The 15,583-nt window shown below is 35.2% G+C and overlaps 1 protein-coding gene across 2 annotated transcripts in view; it reads left to right on the top strand.

The window, feature by feature from the left end:
* The window catches only part of DNAH7 (dynein axonemal heavy chain 7), a 384,555-nt gene that overhangs the window by 82,405 nt on the left and 286,567 nt on the right, over positions 1-15,583 (top strand). For both annotated transcript variants that reach the window (XM_089330144.1, XM_089330145.1), the window contains 5 exons: positions 3,223-3,406; positions 4,256-4,435; positions 8,288-8,560; positions 9,240-9,367; positions 11,046-11,124. In XM_089330144.1, coding sequence (XP_089186270.1) covers positions 3,223-3,406; positions 4,256-4,435; positions 8,288-8,560; positions 9,240-9,367; positions 11,046-11,124 — 844 coding nt within the window. The remainder of the gene's footprint in view (positions 1-3,222; positions 3,407-4,255; positions 4,436-8,287; positions 8,561-9,239; positions 9,368-11,045; positions 11,125-15,583) is intronic.

Here is a 15,583-nt window from a genome sequence, read left to right on the forward strand (position 1 = left end):
ACTTTATGTTTCTGTGTGGGAGCAAACTGTTGAAATCTTTACTTAATGTATGCTAAACTGATCTTCTGTACATAAAGAGAAACGAAAATGAATCTTGATGTGAATGGAAGGGGAGAGGGAGTGGGAAAGGGGAGGGTTGCGGGTGGGAGGGAAGTTATGAAGGAGGGGAAGCCATTGTAATCCATAAGCTGTACTTTGGAAATTTATATTCATTAAATAAAAGTTTGAAAGCAAAAAAAAAAAAAAAAAAGTTCATAGAAGGGCCAGTATTGTGGTATTGTGGGTAAAGCTGCTGCCTGTACTGTCAGCATCCTGTATGGGTGCAGGTTCGTGTCCTACTTCCTCACTTCTAATCCCAGCTCCATGCTACTTTGCTTGGGAAAAGCAGCAGAAGATAGCCCAAATTTTTGGCCTCCTGCCACCCAACATGGGAGACTGGATGAAACCCTTGGCTCCTGGCTTTGTTCTAGCCTAGCGCTGGCCATTGCAGCCATCTGGGGAATGTACTAGTGGATAGAAGATCTCGCTTTGCGTGTGTGTGTGTGTGTGTGTGTGTAACTTTGCCTTTCAAATAAATTAATTTTTTAAAAAATTCATAGAAAATATACATTATCTTTGAATTTTGTTTTTCCGTAGACTTTTTGAAGCACACTATATGGTTATAAGTTTCTATATGATCACTGATTTTGTTGCATTCTATGAATTTTTGGCACATTTCTCATAATTTTCTTTCTTATAAAATTATTTTCTAATTTTCCTTGTGTTTTTATTTATTTGATTTATTGCCTACGGGAGTGTGTTGTTTGATTTCCATATCTTTGTGATTTTTACAAGTGTTCTTCTGTTTCTGATTTCTAACTTTGTATGATTTGAATCCTTTTACATTTATTAAGACTTATTTTATGAGCACCAGCTACTTTCGACTTCCTCTCATAAGCGTTTTCCATGCTTACCCCTTGTTCCAATTATCTCTGGTACTCCCTTTGGCAGGCCCTTTTGTCCACCCCTGTTGACCATTGCAAAATATGAGTAAATGCTATATCCCTTTGTCTTTGGTATCTTACCCTTTCAAGCTTAGCCAGATGAATTTTAAAGTATTCTCCAATTTAGTGCCTCCATTTTGTTAACAAAATAATCCCATATTTCTTAACCTGCTTTTTACTATCTTCTGCAACATGAACAAAACTGTCATTTGCATCCTCACTTCTGAGATTTTCATCTTGGGCCATGGCTGTGGAAATGGTCCTGATAAATAAAACAGGAAGAACTCTGTGACTCGTTTGTAACCATGCCCTGTCACTGCTAAAAATTCACCTAAGGACCACATCTGATGCTCTTTTTCTCACTTTTAACCACTTATTGATTTTTAAAATAGTTACTTCTTGTATGTTTCTGTGAGATAAGAACTCTAGGAAACTTCAAAAGTTGTCCAATGACTTTTCTCTTAAACTCTGTGACTTTTAGCATTGTCATCTTTGCATAAATAATCATAATGATTCAATCAGAGGTTAAAGAAATAAGGACTTCTTGCACACCATCATCAAAATATTTATGCTTCGCAATATTTACAACGTTTCATGCAACTTGTTACTGGAAAAGCTTCTCTTCTGATCTTCAGTCCTGAGTCTAAATGATTCTTCTGTAAGATCCACACTGTTACATATCAAAAGTGATTTCTTTCTTCTGGTACTTTTTTGTCTTATAACTCCTTCCTTTTATGATAGTTTTCTATGCATGTTCCTTTACTAGTCTAGAAGCAGTTTTTACATGGAACATTCTGTACATAATAGGGAATTGTATAAATATTTTTGAGATAATGAATGAATGAATAATTTAAAAATGCACTTTACTTATCTTTTTTTCAAGTCTTCCAAACCCAAACCTATTTCATCTCTTGCCAGAACTGCTGGAAGAGTCTCCATTCCCTTATTTAAGCTAATACTATCCTTCTCTACCTATACCTGCTACTTGTCCTCTTTGCCTATTGCTATAACAGAGACATCCCAGTGCAGAAGCATCATCCATGACTTCTCCTTAGAGCCTCTGACACAAGTTCTTATTTTCAGCTTCGTGTTCTACACCCTGTTATTTCTTCCTGTTTTCTAGTCTGTCTCTATGATCTATTGTATCTTTTAAAGAGTGAAATGATCAGATGTATTAGCCCTACCTATCTCACTTCTTTTTATCTTACTTCCACTTTAGACCCATCTCTCAGAGTTTTCCTCGTTCTCATTTCTATTGGTCCTTTAGATTAATTGTCATCTTTACTATAAAACTCTTTCCCATTACTTATATGAAAAATTACATCTCTGTCATTTGCTTTAAGATTTGTTTTTCTTCTATACACATTACCTTCATTGTTATGACAGAAGTGATGATCATGATTTTGTATGTCTTCTGTGACACTGTTCCTAGCAGATAGTAGACATTCAATACAGGAATAATTAAATGTATTTAAAATTTAAATGTTCTCTCTTCAACATTCAGGCAACTCCCGATATTATGTTGACTATTTAAAAAATTCATTTCTCTTAGGAAAGAAGGTACCAGTATCCCATAATTCTGTAGTGAGGGGCAGTAGATTTGTAAGCTGAAAATTTCATTTGTTATCATCATGATATATCTATATATGAAACTTCAGTTATATTTTTATTACAAGGACACATACACATTTGAAATTGTGCTTTAGATCAGTTACTCTTTCAGGATTTCATATTAAGGGAAATGAAAAGAAATAAAATACATGATTTTGTATCTTGTTTTCAAATTATTGTGAAAAAGAGTAACATGAAATACCAGGTGCGTTTAACTTGATATAAACTCTCCCCTCATTTAATCTGTTCTTCGTACTTTAGCCTTAAACTAACAAATACATTTCTTGGAGAATATTTAGATCCTGGAGGGAAGTATCTTTGGATATCTATTAAAATTAGTTTTCATATTTCTTCAAAAAGAGTAGGAATCATAGTCCAGAAGTTAGATTTACATCTTTCCCACAGAATCACATCATTGATTCATTTCCTATTGACTGTGATTTTAAGTTTCTTTCCCTAGGAGAAATGAAATATTGTAGCACTTATATTTCAGAGAGTGGATAATGTCACTTAGCATTATACCTCTCTAGGAAGACCTTTGTATGTCCAGAAATTACTGTTAATGGTTAATGTAAAAGGAATAATTCACTGTAAGTATTGACTTTTAAAAGTCTTTTGTTCTTTCAAGGTGGATTCCAGAAGTGCAGAATATTTATTACCAAGGTAATAAAAAAAAGCAATTGCCAACTGGTGACAGCAGTACCAAATTGGAATCTTTTTTCAATTGTGCTGCTACACTTATGACTTTACAACTGCAGGACCTCGCATTAGTCTCCATGCAAGATTTCACAGACTTAATTGCACAACCCCCTGTAAGTACAGTTCAGTTATACCCTTATGTATTTATTATTTTTAAAATTCTTTCAGATAGGGATAAAATACATTTACCAGTGAGAGAACAGAAAGTTTACCATTTTTTTATGTGAAAGGCAGAGTGAGTGGTAGGGTGTTAGTGGTAGGGAGTGGATCTTCCATCTACTAGTTCATTCCCAAATGCCCTCAACAGTAGAGGCTAGGCCAGGCCAAAGCCAGGAACTCTATTCTGGTCTCTTACATGGGTGGTAGGAACCTAAGTACTTGGGCCGTCATCTGCTGTCTTCCAGGTGCATTAGCAGGAAGCTGGATTGGCAGTGGAGGAGTGGAGTTAGGACTTGATCCCAGGCATGCTGATATTGGGTGTGGGTATCCTAAGTAGCAGCTTAATCCACTGTGCAACACTGTCTGCCTCCAGAAAATAATCTTCAGAAATATTACACTTATCCATTAAAAAATGTCTACTTGCATATTAAGAATATATTATCATCACATTAGGTAAATATTAGGGATACTAAGTTAAAATTTCCATAGTTAGGAAACTTGGGTTATGCATGCTGGGGAAATTTTTCACAAGGAGTGTTTTCTCTCTCTAGAAATTGGTCATGGTACAGTGTGAGAAGAGTTTGGCTTTGAAATGTTCTTCTCTTATGCTGTTGCTTGTATGATTCTAAAACTCCACTGTTATTCATGCACATCCTCCTTTTTTTAGATTTTATAGTTGAGCTGTGGGATAAATGGATATTAGATACCAATATGTCTAGCTTGGAATCATTTTTGCATGTTTTAGTACAGTTCCTTGGCATATACAAGTGTATATTACATGTATGAACATTTTCCCCATACAGGATTCTGTTAGAGCTTTTGAACATCCAGGTTTCATCATGAGGCTGATCCTTGAAAATGATACCATTAAGTTTGAACCAGACTTTAATGACTATATAGATATCTTCCTAAATGTTTATAATATCATGATTAAGGCTGTCAGCTTTGTGCCAAGAGTTGAAACAAAATTGTATTCCAAGTGGGTAAGTAACAATGATATTCTGATTGCTTGAATTTACATAATAATAATCACTTCAATAGCTTCTGGAAAGTGTAGATAGGTATTCACTACTTCACAGAATATAAGTGGCCTAGTAATATTGGCATATCAGAAAACATTATTTCAAAAATACCATTTCCCATTAGCTACTCTTAAAATTACCTGCTTTCCTAGTGCAGTCTTCCATTATTGGGCTTCACTGAGAATATTTTGAGGGGAAAAAATGAAAGTTATTATTGGGTTTGAATGAATGTTTGCTGTCACTCTCATACCACTTGCTGTAGCACTAATAGAGCATTGTAGACGTCCATGATACTTTGTAAAACCATGCGTTGCTTGATTGTCCTCCTCATACACCCTCTTCCATTAATAGAGTTCCTGTCTCAGTCTCTTCAACTTATAGATGCTGTCTATGACAGCTGCAGTCTATATTAGAGAAGCATATCTGAAGATTCTTTAGCTTACAAGGTTTGCAAACTTTGTAAGTCCAATCAATAGTTTTTGTTTTCTAGTTTTCAAATAGTTCACTAATACTAAATTGTACGAGATTAATATTGAAAGGTTTAAACACTAATAAAGTTAATACCTGGGTAGCTATAGCCATCTGAGGAAATAAAATATTAGTAATATTCTAAACTCTCTTTACACCTTTCTACTCACACCCCATCCTTATACCTTTCAATAAGAGTCACTATCCTGAATATTGAGGTATTATTCTTAATTTCTAAAATACGGCTTACTACATGACCATATATCCATAACAATTTCTGTTTAGAATTTCCATCTCTTTATATAACTGGAATCATAAGTAATCTGTTACTTGTTTTATTTCATCTAACATTGTAAAATTCTCCATTTTGAGGATATTATTCTCATTCAACTTATGTATGTATTTAAGGGATTGGGGTGTCTCCTTGGAGGGGCTTCCTGAGCAAGGGGATCCCAGAGCATGGGGCCTGGATCCCCCCAAAGCCCCTGCCTGGGCCTCACATGAGTATACACTTTGTAAAAAAAAAAAAAAACCCTGGTTATTGTTGATAATATTTTGTGTTTATTTAGTGTGTCCATTAAACTTTTACCTTTTTAAACAACATATGAATTTTTAATATTATTCTGTGGTAAATAATGCTAATATCTGTAGTCTTTGTCATTATGATTTTGGTTTTGATAACTCCTGCTCCTAGTGGTTTATTTCTCTTGGTATTTTTCTTGATTTAATGGGTTTATGATATATGAGCTTCATACAGGGAAGTCTTTGAGGCCTTGGTTTAAGTTGATTCCTTTGGAAATTGCATATTTTCCTGACAGGTGCTGTGGAGGTCCCTACAGACCAGTGATCATTTTAAAACTAAATTCCTGCTTAACAATTCTGTGGGTAAGACAGGCAGTATGAATACTTACCCAAACCTGTACTAGGATAGGCTGATGGTTACAAATTCTTAAGGCCACCCCTTTTCCCTCCTCTACTGTGAAACAAAGCAAAACCAGGACATTTTCCTTGCATTTCTCCCACTCCCATCATTCAAAGGTTTGGCCACCTTTCATCATTCTGAAGTTTTGTCTCCTCAAATCCTCACTTTGAAGTATGTCATCTTGGAGTGTTCTTGATTTTATATTAGAAGCTTTGCTCAGGATTGAGGCCTTGTTCCCTGACATCCACTCCACTCTCTCAGCCCTGCTTCCGTATACCCACCTTGCTGGAGGCTCAAAAGCAAAACTTAGGCCATAATGATCAACAGAGTCTGCAAATTAGCTGTTCATTTCTGCACATAGCAACCTCTCCAATTTATACTTCCTCTGATTTTGGCCACTTAGACTTTCCCTTATGATTTTGCTCCTTTAGCTATGTACAATAAAAGATAAATGTAGCATTTTCCCCAGCATATTTATGTGTTTTGACCTAGGTATTTGGTTTCTGGATATCTGTTTCTCATATTGCCACAAGTAGAAATCTCTCAAGAGCTTACTGAACACTTTGTCCATTGTGTAATTCCAATTTATCTATTTGTTACTATTCTTTTTACCCAACATTCTTCAATAATAATTTGAGGTAGTTTAAGAGGCAAAAAATATAGCAAGTTATAAGAATTACTAGACAAAGCTCCAAGTGGAGAAAAGTGACTCTTAAAGTTATCTTTATGAAAATAGTTGCTGTGGTTTTATGGTTATAAAATATGTTTCTAAGCTTTCTGGTTTCTAAAGAGGAAAATATGACAAGATTTAATTAGGATTAAAATAATTAATGTAAACCCAGGGAATAGAATAGTTCTCCTGACAAAATTTTGAGAGCTAAGTCTACACAGGGCATTACACATGAGGTAGATTGTGATAACCTTATGTGTTAGAATTAACTGGTAACAGTTTAAATGTACAAATTCCAGGGAACATCAATACCACTCTCTTTTATCCCAAAGGTGCAGGTTCACAATGACAGAGTTGGTACTCAGAAATAAGCACTGATAAAATATGCCTAGATGATTCTGGCAATTGGTCAGTTTTTGAAAAAAATAATAACAGGGTAACTTGAGTAAGATAATTGAACACAATCTCAGTGATCTTTGACAGCAGCTGCAGAAGTGGAATTCACATAGCCATCTATTATATAACCTTTAATAGAAACTGAAAGTAAATCAAAACACACTTTCTTGGGGGAAGGCAAACCAGTAAGAATTGGCTTATTGTGAGTCCAAGCACACCACTATCTAATGATATAATTTATTATGTTTTCAAACATCTCAGGTGTCTCATGCAAAATATCACTCTTAACTTTATAGGAGGTAATTAGAATACATATTAAAATTTTGCTTTCTAATATAGTTCTGTTTAGAAAAATCTGTAGGCTTTAGAGATAAGGGGGCTGTTAATAAATTTTAAAAACATTCTATAATTAATACTAATAGACTTCACATGAGAACTAATAAGTTCACATTGCACCCAGCACATGAAATACACTGTATTAACCTAATATTTCTTTTTCAGAAAAGATTACACCAAACATCTTCTGAGCACAGGGGTGAAATGATGATGGTGTTAGTATTGGTGGTAGTAGGACTCACTAACATTCTCACAAGCATCTAGCTCTAAGCAAGAGGAAGTTTCAACTAGGGAGAATAGCATGCAAATGCCCCCTGAATAAACAAGCCAATTATTCTGTATTCTAAGTAATTCTTTGACATGACCAGCTTGAGTGTTTTAGAATATCCACTATGGACAATGATTTTTGCTGCTTAGAGTTAAAAATCCCTTCTGGATGATGTATGTGTGTGTATATGTGTGTAGAGTAATTTGATTCAGATAATAAATCACATAGAAACATTTTTCTTATTTGGGAAGATGAGACCTATTTGTTTGCTTATTTAAAGTTGTTGTCTGGTCCACTCTTGCCCACCATTATTCTAATTGGAATAGCAAAATACAAACTTAGTAACTAAGGGTTTTTTTAGTCTATTTTAGTTGTTGTTAGAAGAAAAAGTGAATGAGTTAACAATCTTTCTTTGCCCTAGATAGATTTTTCCTGAAGTGGAAAAAGTACAGTGATTAAAGGGTATGATGTATGACATTAAGCTTGGATTATTTTCTTTTAATGATATACAGTGCAAATACTACCTTATAAAGCTAGCATAATACACTTACACAAATGAAATGAGAATTTTTCTGTTTTTATTTTCTAAATCTGATTTTGTATATATATTCAAGAAACCATTCTTTCGGTTATACAGAAAAATGTAGCACGTCTTGGCAGCATTAAGGAAAACAAAAAATATGAAATCTATATTTTAAAACATTACTATGATTTAAAGTAACCTATTGTTTCTCCTCCTACCCCTTTGTTTAGGAAAGTAAGTCTAAACTAACAACCTTGAAGCCCATAATTGTGGATGAAATTGTAGATGCTCACAAAAAAAAGATTAAGGAAGTGATTATGAGAGAGAGCATGGCACCTATAGAGCACCTCAAGCTCTATGACAAGTATGATTTTTTAGTTACCAAAAAGGCTGAGGAAGATGTTGATAATTTCCTTGCAGAAAATCATCATTATGAGAACATAATAGAAGAAATTCGTAAATACCAAAAACTCATGAAAGAAATACAATACACATCTAGAAAGGTAAATCATTCCAGCTTGTACAAATGTTATCTGTGGCTAATGATCTTTTCCAAGTTTATTAGCTTGCATTTTTCAATAAAGTGAAAGACTATTACTATCAATAGGAAAATATTTATTGGTCTAATAATATATGCCAAGCAGTGTGGTAAACCTTGTATATAAGGAGGCAAACAAAACAGAGACAAGTCTTGTGCTCATGTAGTTGAGACTACTGAAATTCTGCCGTTTAAGTATTTTGTGTAATTTTTCTCCTCCACCAAATTTCAATTTTTATGAATTCTTTGGAAAATATGACAATTACACCAAAGTATAGCTACTTCTGTTTAGTAGGATACTAGTGTTAAAATTTTTCCCATTATTTACATTTTTCAGATTTGTGACCATGAATATATAATTTTTATGGAGAACAAATATAATGGTTGAAATAGACATTATGTATTTACTAACTCAATTCTCCCTTTTTAAATCATTATTATTGAATGGAATTGGCTTCTAAGACAATAAACTCTTCAAGGATATTTTCCCAAAAGATACTTGTAAAATTTTGAAGACTCTCCCTGCTTCACATAAGTTTTAAAAGCTAAATCTTGTTAGATCACATACGAAATGAATATTATAAGAATACTAAAATTCTGAGAATTTTTATTTTTATACTTATTAAACTTTTAATATATTACAGACTATTCGTTTAGGAATGTTTGAAATGCACTGTGAGGAATTAATCAGAGCTTTGGTGAAGCGAGCAGATGCACTTTGTGGGAAACTTATAGCTAAGATGTTCAAAGATCATCAGGAACTAAATACAAGGTATTTATGTGAGATTGGTGATATTTCTATCTTTTGGGAGGCTATGTGAAGTAGAATTAACTGTCACTCATTTAAAGTAATGAATTAGGGCATCCCATGTGGGCATTCTGTTATCAGTTACATGGGAAAAAATATATCGGATATCAGAGAAAAGATAGATCATTATAAAATCTTATTTTCAAGCTGTAAATAAGCCTAAAGGAAGCTTTATTCAAATACTATGTGTTGGACCAAGACTAGGCTCTAAATATTAATAAAATTAATGGAGGACATTACAAGGTAGAAGCAGAAATAGACATACAACCAGCACATTACAGTGGAGTGCAGTACATCCTGAGCCATGGGGTAGAATGGAGAAGGACAGGAATAATTTTCCTTTTCTGAAGGAAAATTATCTGAGTGAATGAAGAGTTCTTTAAAGCGAACAATGAGGGTGAAAGAGTTCCAGGTAGAGAAAATAATATGTAGAAGGCAGTGAGGTGTGAAAAATGACATGATGGATTCTAAGAACCAGAAGTGGTTTGTGTTGCTTTCACAGATATGTGAGGAAAGAGAGGTGAGGGGGAAGGCTGAAGATGGAGGCATTGTATGAAAGAGATCTACAATTGAGGAAAAATAATCATATTTTAGCCTAAAGTATCTTTTCCTCTGAAAGTATTGAAAAAATATGAAAATGACTTTTACTTCAACATTTCATTCGGGTGAAATATTTCAAGTTCATTACTACTTTCCCTGCCTCTTATGCCCTCTGAATGCTGCATTTTCTGGATGTACAGAGGGCATCTCAGAATTAGTATGGAACCAGTAGGTTTGAATGATCTCAACATCTTTCCCCTATGTGTCTTGACTCACCACTCCATGAAGCCATTCCTAACTGTTTCCCATACTGCAGAGGCAGGAGTCTGTTGCACTGTTCAGTGTGTGTGTCTCTACCAATGGGCTCAACCCCACTGTTTCCAGTCCCTCTGGCTCCACAGGTTAGCATGCCTGTATCCATTATTTTAACCATCTCCTGTGTTGATTCTGCCTCTGCCATTTACAAGCAAGGGTTTACAACAAGGATTCAAAACTCTTTTCCATCTATAAGTCCCCAACTTCAGTCTAATATCATCACCATGCTACTCCTTCCTCTCATATTACAGCAAGTCTTTCTGAAGGATTTTTCCATATTTTTTTCTGGACTTCCTTAGCTACTGCTACTCTCTTTTTCTACTCTAAGTTCATTATTTACATTGTCCACAACCCAAATTAATACCAGAAGTTTCTGATCACAGAGGCCCATTTTAACTATTCCCTCCAAGTAGAGTTAATCACTCCGTACCTTTGTGCTACTTTGTATCATCTCAACTAACTCTGCTCCAGTCCTTAAAACACCAACATGGAAATGACTGTTGATGGCCTTGTCTCCCATACTGGATTATGAGCTTCTTGGAAGCCATTATTACATTTTTAATTTCTATAACTGTCACTTGATATTGTAGTTGAGAATGTAATAGTCACTGAATATCTATTGAATAAGTAAATTAACACAAACTTGTTTTTAATTATCTAGATGTCATGTAGTCAAGGTACAATTTTTATTTTTCATGCAATGAAATTTTTAAATAATCACAGGAATATATTTGAGAATGAAATGTCCTTGTAAATGTGTTAAGATTGGCTTTGTCTGGTGTTTTAGATTATGTGATGAATTTGAGAAGATAGCTGAAAAAGCTCTGAGTACACCTCCAAATACAGCAGAGTTAATGGAAATGAAGGTATTGTTCATAAACTCTTTTATTTGTTATGTGTGTATCAGCTGACTATTGACACAATAATTCAGAACAAATCCCTGCTAAACTTGAGACAGTGTCTAAAAATGAGTATTAAGGGCCATTTAAATACTTACTGCATTAGTCTTCAGTTTGGTGATTTAGGCTAGACTCTCTTGGACAGTTTTTCTGGCCTCATTGGGGTCACTCAGTTGTGTCACTCAGCTCAGCCACCAGCTCTCAGTTGGGCTGACTAGTGTAATTATCCTCCAGCAATTTGACTCTGCTTCACTTGTCTCTTCAACTCCAGCAGAGGTTCACCTGGGCATGTTCTTCTGATAGAGCAGAGACACACGAGCCCAATTGTATAAGTAGTTTTCACATCTTTGCTTGTGTCACATTAGAAATGACTCATTGACCAAAATAAGTCAGAGTGAGAGTACACCACAAGGCTTGGGTACTGGAGGGGTGAAGTATTAGAGCAATTATGCAGTTGTCTACTGGGAATATTTTTAACAGCAATATTAATAATTATTATCAGATTAACAGGCAAAAATAAACCAGAACTATCCTGAGCAACCTGTTGTGTTTTTATGATCAACAAATATTTAATCCTTAAATATTATTTTTTGTATTCTGTATATTTTGTAATAGACTAAAATTTTCTATGATAATTGCCTGAAAGTATATTATGCTTTGAAAATAGAGTTTATGGCACTGAAAATTAGGCAAGTCATACTTTATTTTTCATATTACTTCTGTATTTGAAGTCTAATAAAATGATACAAATGAATTAATCATCATTTTATTCTCTTAATTCTTATAACTTTTTATAAGAATGAAAGTATTAAGTATTAAGCTTTGACAGAATTCTGTTTTTCATTTTCTAGTATTTACAAAATCCAAAGTATAGCCACTTTAATTTTTATACTTTAAAATATTTGTGAACCCATTAAAACGTGTACAATCACATGTTTTGTGGTACAAATTATAAAAGGAGCTCAAATGATTACATATATAAATTTTAAAAATCATTACTAGGGGTGAGTTTGTAGAGCAGCAGGTTCAGCTGCCACTTTAGATGCCTATATTAGGTGTCCACTTCTCATATCAGGGCACTTGAGATGGAGTCCCAACTTGTTTCCCATCCAGTTTCATGCTAATGCACCTCAGAGGCAGCAGGTGATGGCCCCAGTACTGGGGTTCCTGCTACTCAATTGGAGAGTTGTATGGAGTTCCTGGCTTTGGCCTGACCAGGCCAGGTTGTTGTAAGCATTTGGAGCGTGAATCAGCAGATGAAAGATTTTTCTCTATCCCTTCTTCTGTTTGTCATTCTGATTTTTAAATTAATAAACAAAGCTATTAAAATATAAAATTATTCACTTAAATGCAAGTTTGTTAAAATCTGTAGAGCTTACAACAAAAACAAAGCTGGAGGCATCAAAATACCAGAATTCAGTACATACTACAGGGCAGTTATTATCAAAACAGCATGGTATTGGTACAGAAACAGATGGATAGACCAATGGAACAGAATAGAAACACCAGAAATCAACCCAAACATCTACAGCCAACTTATATTTGATCAAGGATCCAAAACCAATCCCTGGAGTAAGGACAGTCTATTCAATAAATAGTGCAGGGAAAATTGGATTTCCATGTGCAGAAGCATGAAGCAAGACCCCTACCTTTCACCTTACGCAAAAATTCACTCAACATGGATTAAAGACTTAAATCTATGCCCCAACACCATCAAATTATTAGACAGCATTGGAGAAACCCTGCAAGATATAGGTACTGGCCAAGACTTCTTGGAAAATACCCCAGAAGCACAGGCAGTCAAAACCAAAATTAACATTTGGGATTGCATCAAATTGAGAAGTTTCTGTACTTCAAAAGAAACAGTAAGGAAAGTGAAGAGGCAACTGACAGAATGGGAAAAAATATTTGCAAACTATGCAACAGATAAAGGGTTGATAACCAGAATCTACAAAGAAATCAAGAAGCTCCACAGCATCAAAACAAACAACCCACTTAAGAGATGGGCCAAGGACCTCAACAGACATTTTTCAAAAGAGGAAATCCAAATGGCCAACAGACACATGAAAAAATGTTCAAGATCACTAGCAATCAGGTAAATGCAAATCAAAACCACAATGACCTTTCACCTCACCCCAGTTAGAATGGCTCACATTCAGAAATCTACCAACAATAGATGCTAGAGAGGATGTGGGGAAAAGGGGACACTAACCCACTGTTGGTGGGAATGCAAACTGGTTAAGCCACTAAGGAAGTCAGTCTGGAGATTCCTCAGACACCTGAATATAACCCTACCATTCAACCCAGCCATCCCACTCCTTGGAATTACCCAAAGGAAATGAAATTGGCAAACAAAAAAGCTGTCTGCACATTGATGTTTATTGCACCTCAATTCACAATAGCTAAGACCTGGAACCAACCCAAATGCCCATCATCAGTAGACTGGATAAAGAAAATTATGGGACATGTACTCTATAGAATACTATACAGCAGTAAAAAAAATGAAAGCTGGTCATTTGCAACAAGATAGAGGAATTTGGAAAACATCATGCTGAGTGAACTAAGCCAGTCCCAAAGGGACAAATATCATATGTTCTCCCTGATTGGTGACAACTAACTGAGCACCAAAGGGGAAACCTGTTGAAGCGAAATGGACACTATGAGAAACAGTGACTTGGTCTGCCCTTGTCCTGACTGTTGATGTATAATGTAATACTTTATCCATTTTAGTATTTTTTTTTGTTCTAGTACTATTGGTTGAACTCTGTGATTAACACACAATTATTCTTAGGTGTTTAAATTTAACTGAAAAGTGATCCCTGTTAAATATAAAAGTGAGAAAAAGTGAGGGAGGAGATGTACAATTTGGGACATACTCAATCGGACTTGCCCCAAATGGTGCAGTTAGAAACGTGCCAGGGGATTCCAATTCAATCCCATCAAGGTGACATGTACCAATGCCATCTCACTAGTCAAAGTGATCAATTTCTGTTCACAATCGATCACACAAACAAGACTAGTGTCTGATAATACTAACTGATAGAATCTTTAGAAAGAGAACGATCTATCATGGGAAGCGGGATACACAGCAGACTCATAGAATGGCAGATGTCCTAAACAGCACTCTGGCCTCAGAATCAGCCCTTAAGACACGCGGATCTGGCTGAAGAGCCCATAAGAGTATTTTAGGCATGGAAAGCTAAGACACTCTGAAAAAAAAAAAAAAAACTAAATGGAAAATCTCTGCAAGTGAGATCACAGTGGAAAGAATGGGGCCATCAAAGAAGGAGGTACCTTTCTCTGAAGGGAGGAGAGAACTTCCACTTTGACTATGACCCTGTCGGAATAAGATCGAATTCGGCAAACTCAAAAGGCTTCCATAGCCTTGGCAACTCAGGACAAGAGCCTAGAGAGATTACTGACGCCATAAACAAGAGTGTCAAATTGTTAAGTCAACAACAGGAATCACTGTGTACTTACTTCTTATGTGGGATCTGTCCTTAATATGTTGTCCAATGTGAAGTAATGCTATAACTAATACTGAAACAGTATTTTACACTTTGTGTTTCTGTGTGGGTGCTAACTGATGAAATCTTTACTTAATATATACTAAATCGATCTTCTGTATATAAAGCAAATTGAAAATGAATCTTGATGTGAATGGAATGGGAGAGGGAGCGGGAGATGGGAAGGGTGTGAGTGGGAGGGAAGTTATGGGGGGGGAAAGCCATTGTAATCCATAAACTGTACTTTGGAAATTTATATTTACTAAATAAAAGTTAAAAAAAATCTGTAGAGCCAATTTTTACATCTCAGCCTCTAATGAAAAGAGTGTTCCTACCTTCAAAGCATGAGGGTGTCTGGAAAATATGGAAATGAAATAAAAAGATATGTGTATTTTGGTAAAATTTTTTAAGTTCAGATATAGGCTTTTCATAATGCACATTTCTGTGAACTTTTAAAGACTTCTCATATTTTTACTTTCATTGGACTTCTTAATATGTGTTCTTAGTGTCCATGTGTATGTGTACAAAGCACACACATGGGGAAGGCATTGTGGCACAACAGATTAAGCTGCTGCTTGGGATGCCCACGTCTCATATTTGCATTCCGTTTCATGTCCCAACACCTCTGCTTCTTTTTATTTTTAATTTTTTAAACTTTTATTTAATGAATATAAATTTCCAAAGTACAGCTTATGGATTACATATGTCCTCCCTTTGGCTCTTAGTCCTATGGATTGCAATGGCTTCACCCCCATAACTTCCCTCCCACCCACAACCCTCCCATCTCCCACTCCCTCTCCCCTTCCATTCACATCAAGATTCATTTTTCAATTCTCTTGATATATAGAAGATCAGTTTAGCACATATTAAGTAAAGATTTCAACAGTTTGCACCCACATAGAAACACAAAGTGAAAAATA

Source organism: Oryctolagus cuniculus, chromosome 3 (genome assembly GCF_051225735.1).
Source record: "Oryctolagus cuniculus isolate XC-2025 breed Fujian yellow rabbit chromosome 3, ASM5122573v1, whole genome shotgun sequence".
NCBI classification, from domain to species: Eukaryota; Metazoa; Chordata; class Mammalia; order Lagomorpha; family Leporidae; genus Oryctolagus; species Oryctolagus cuniculus.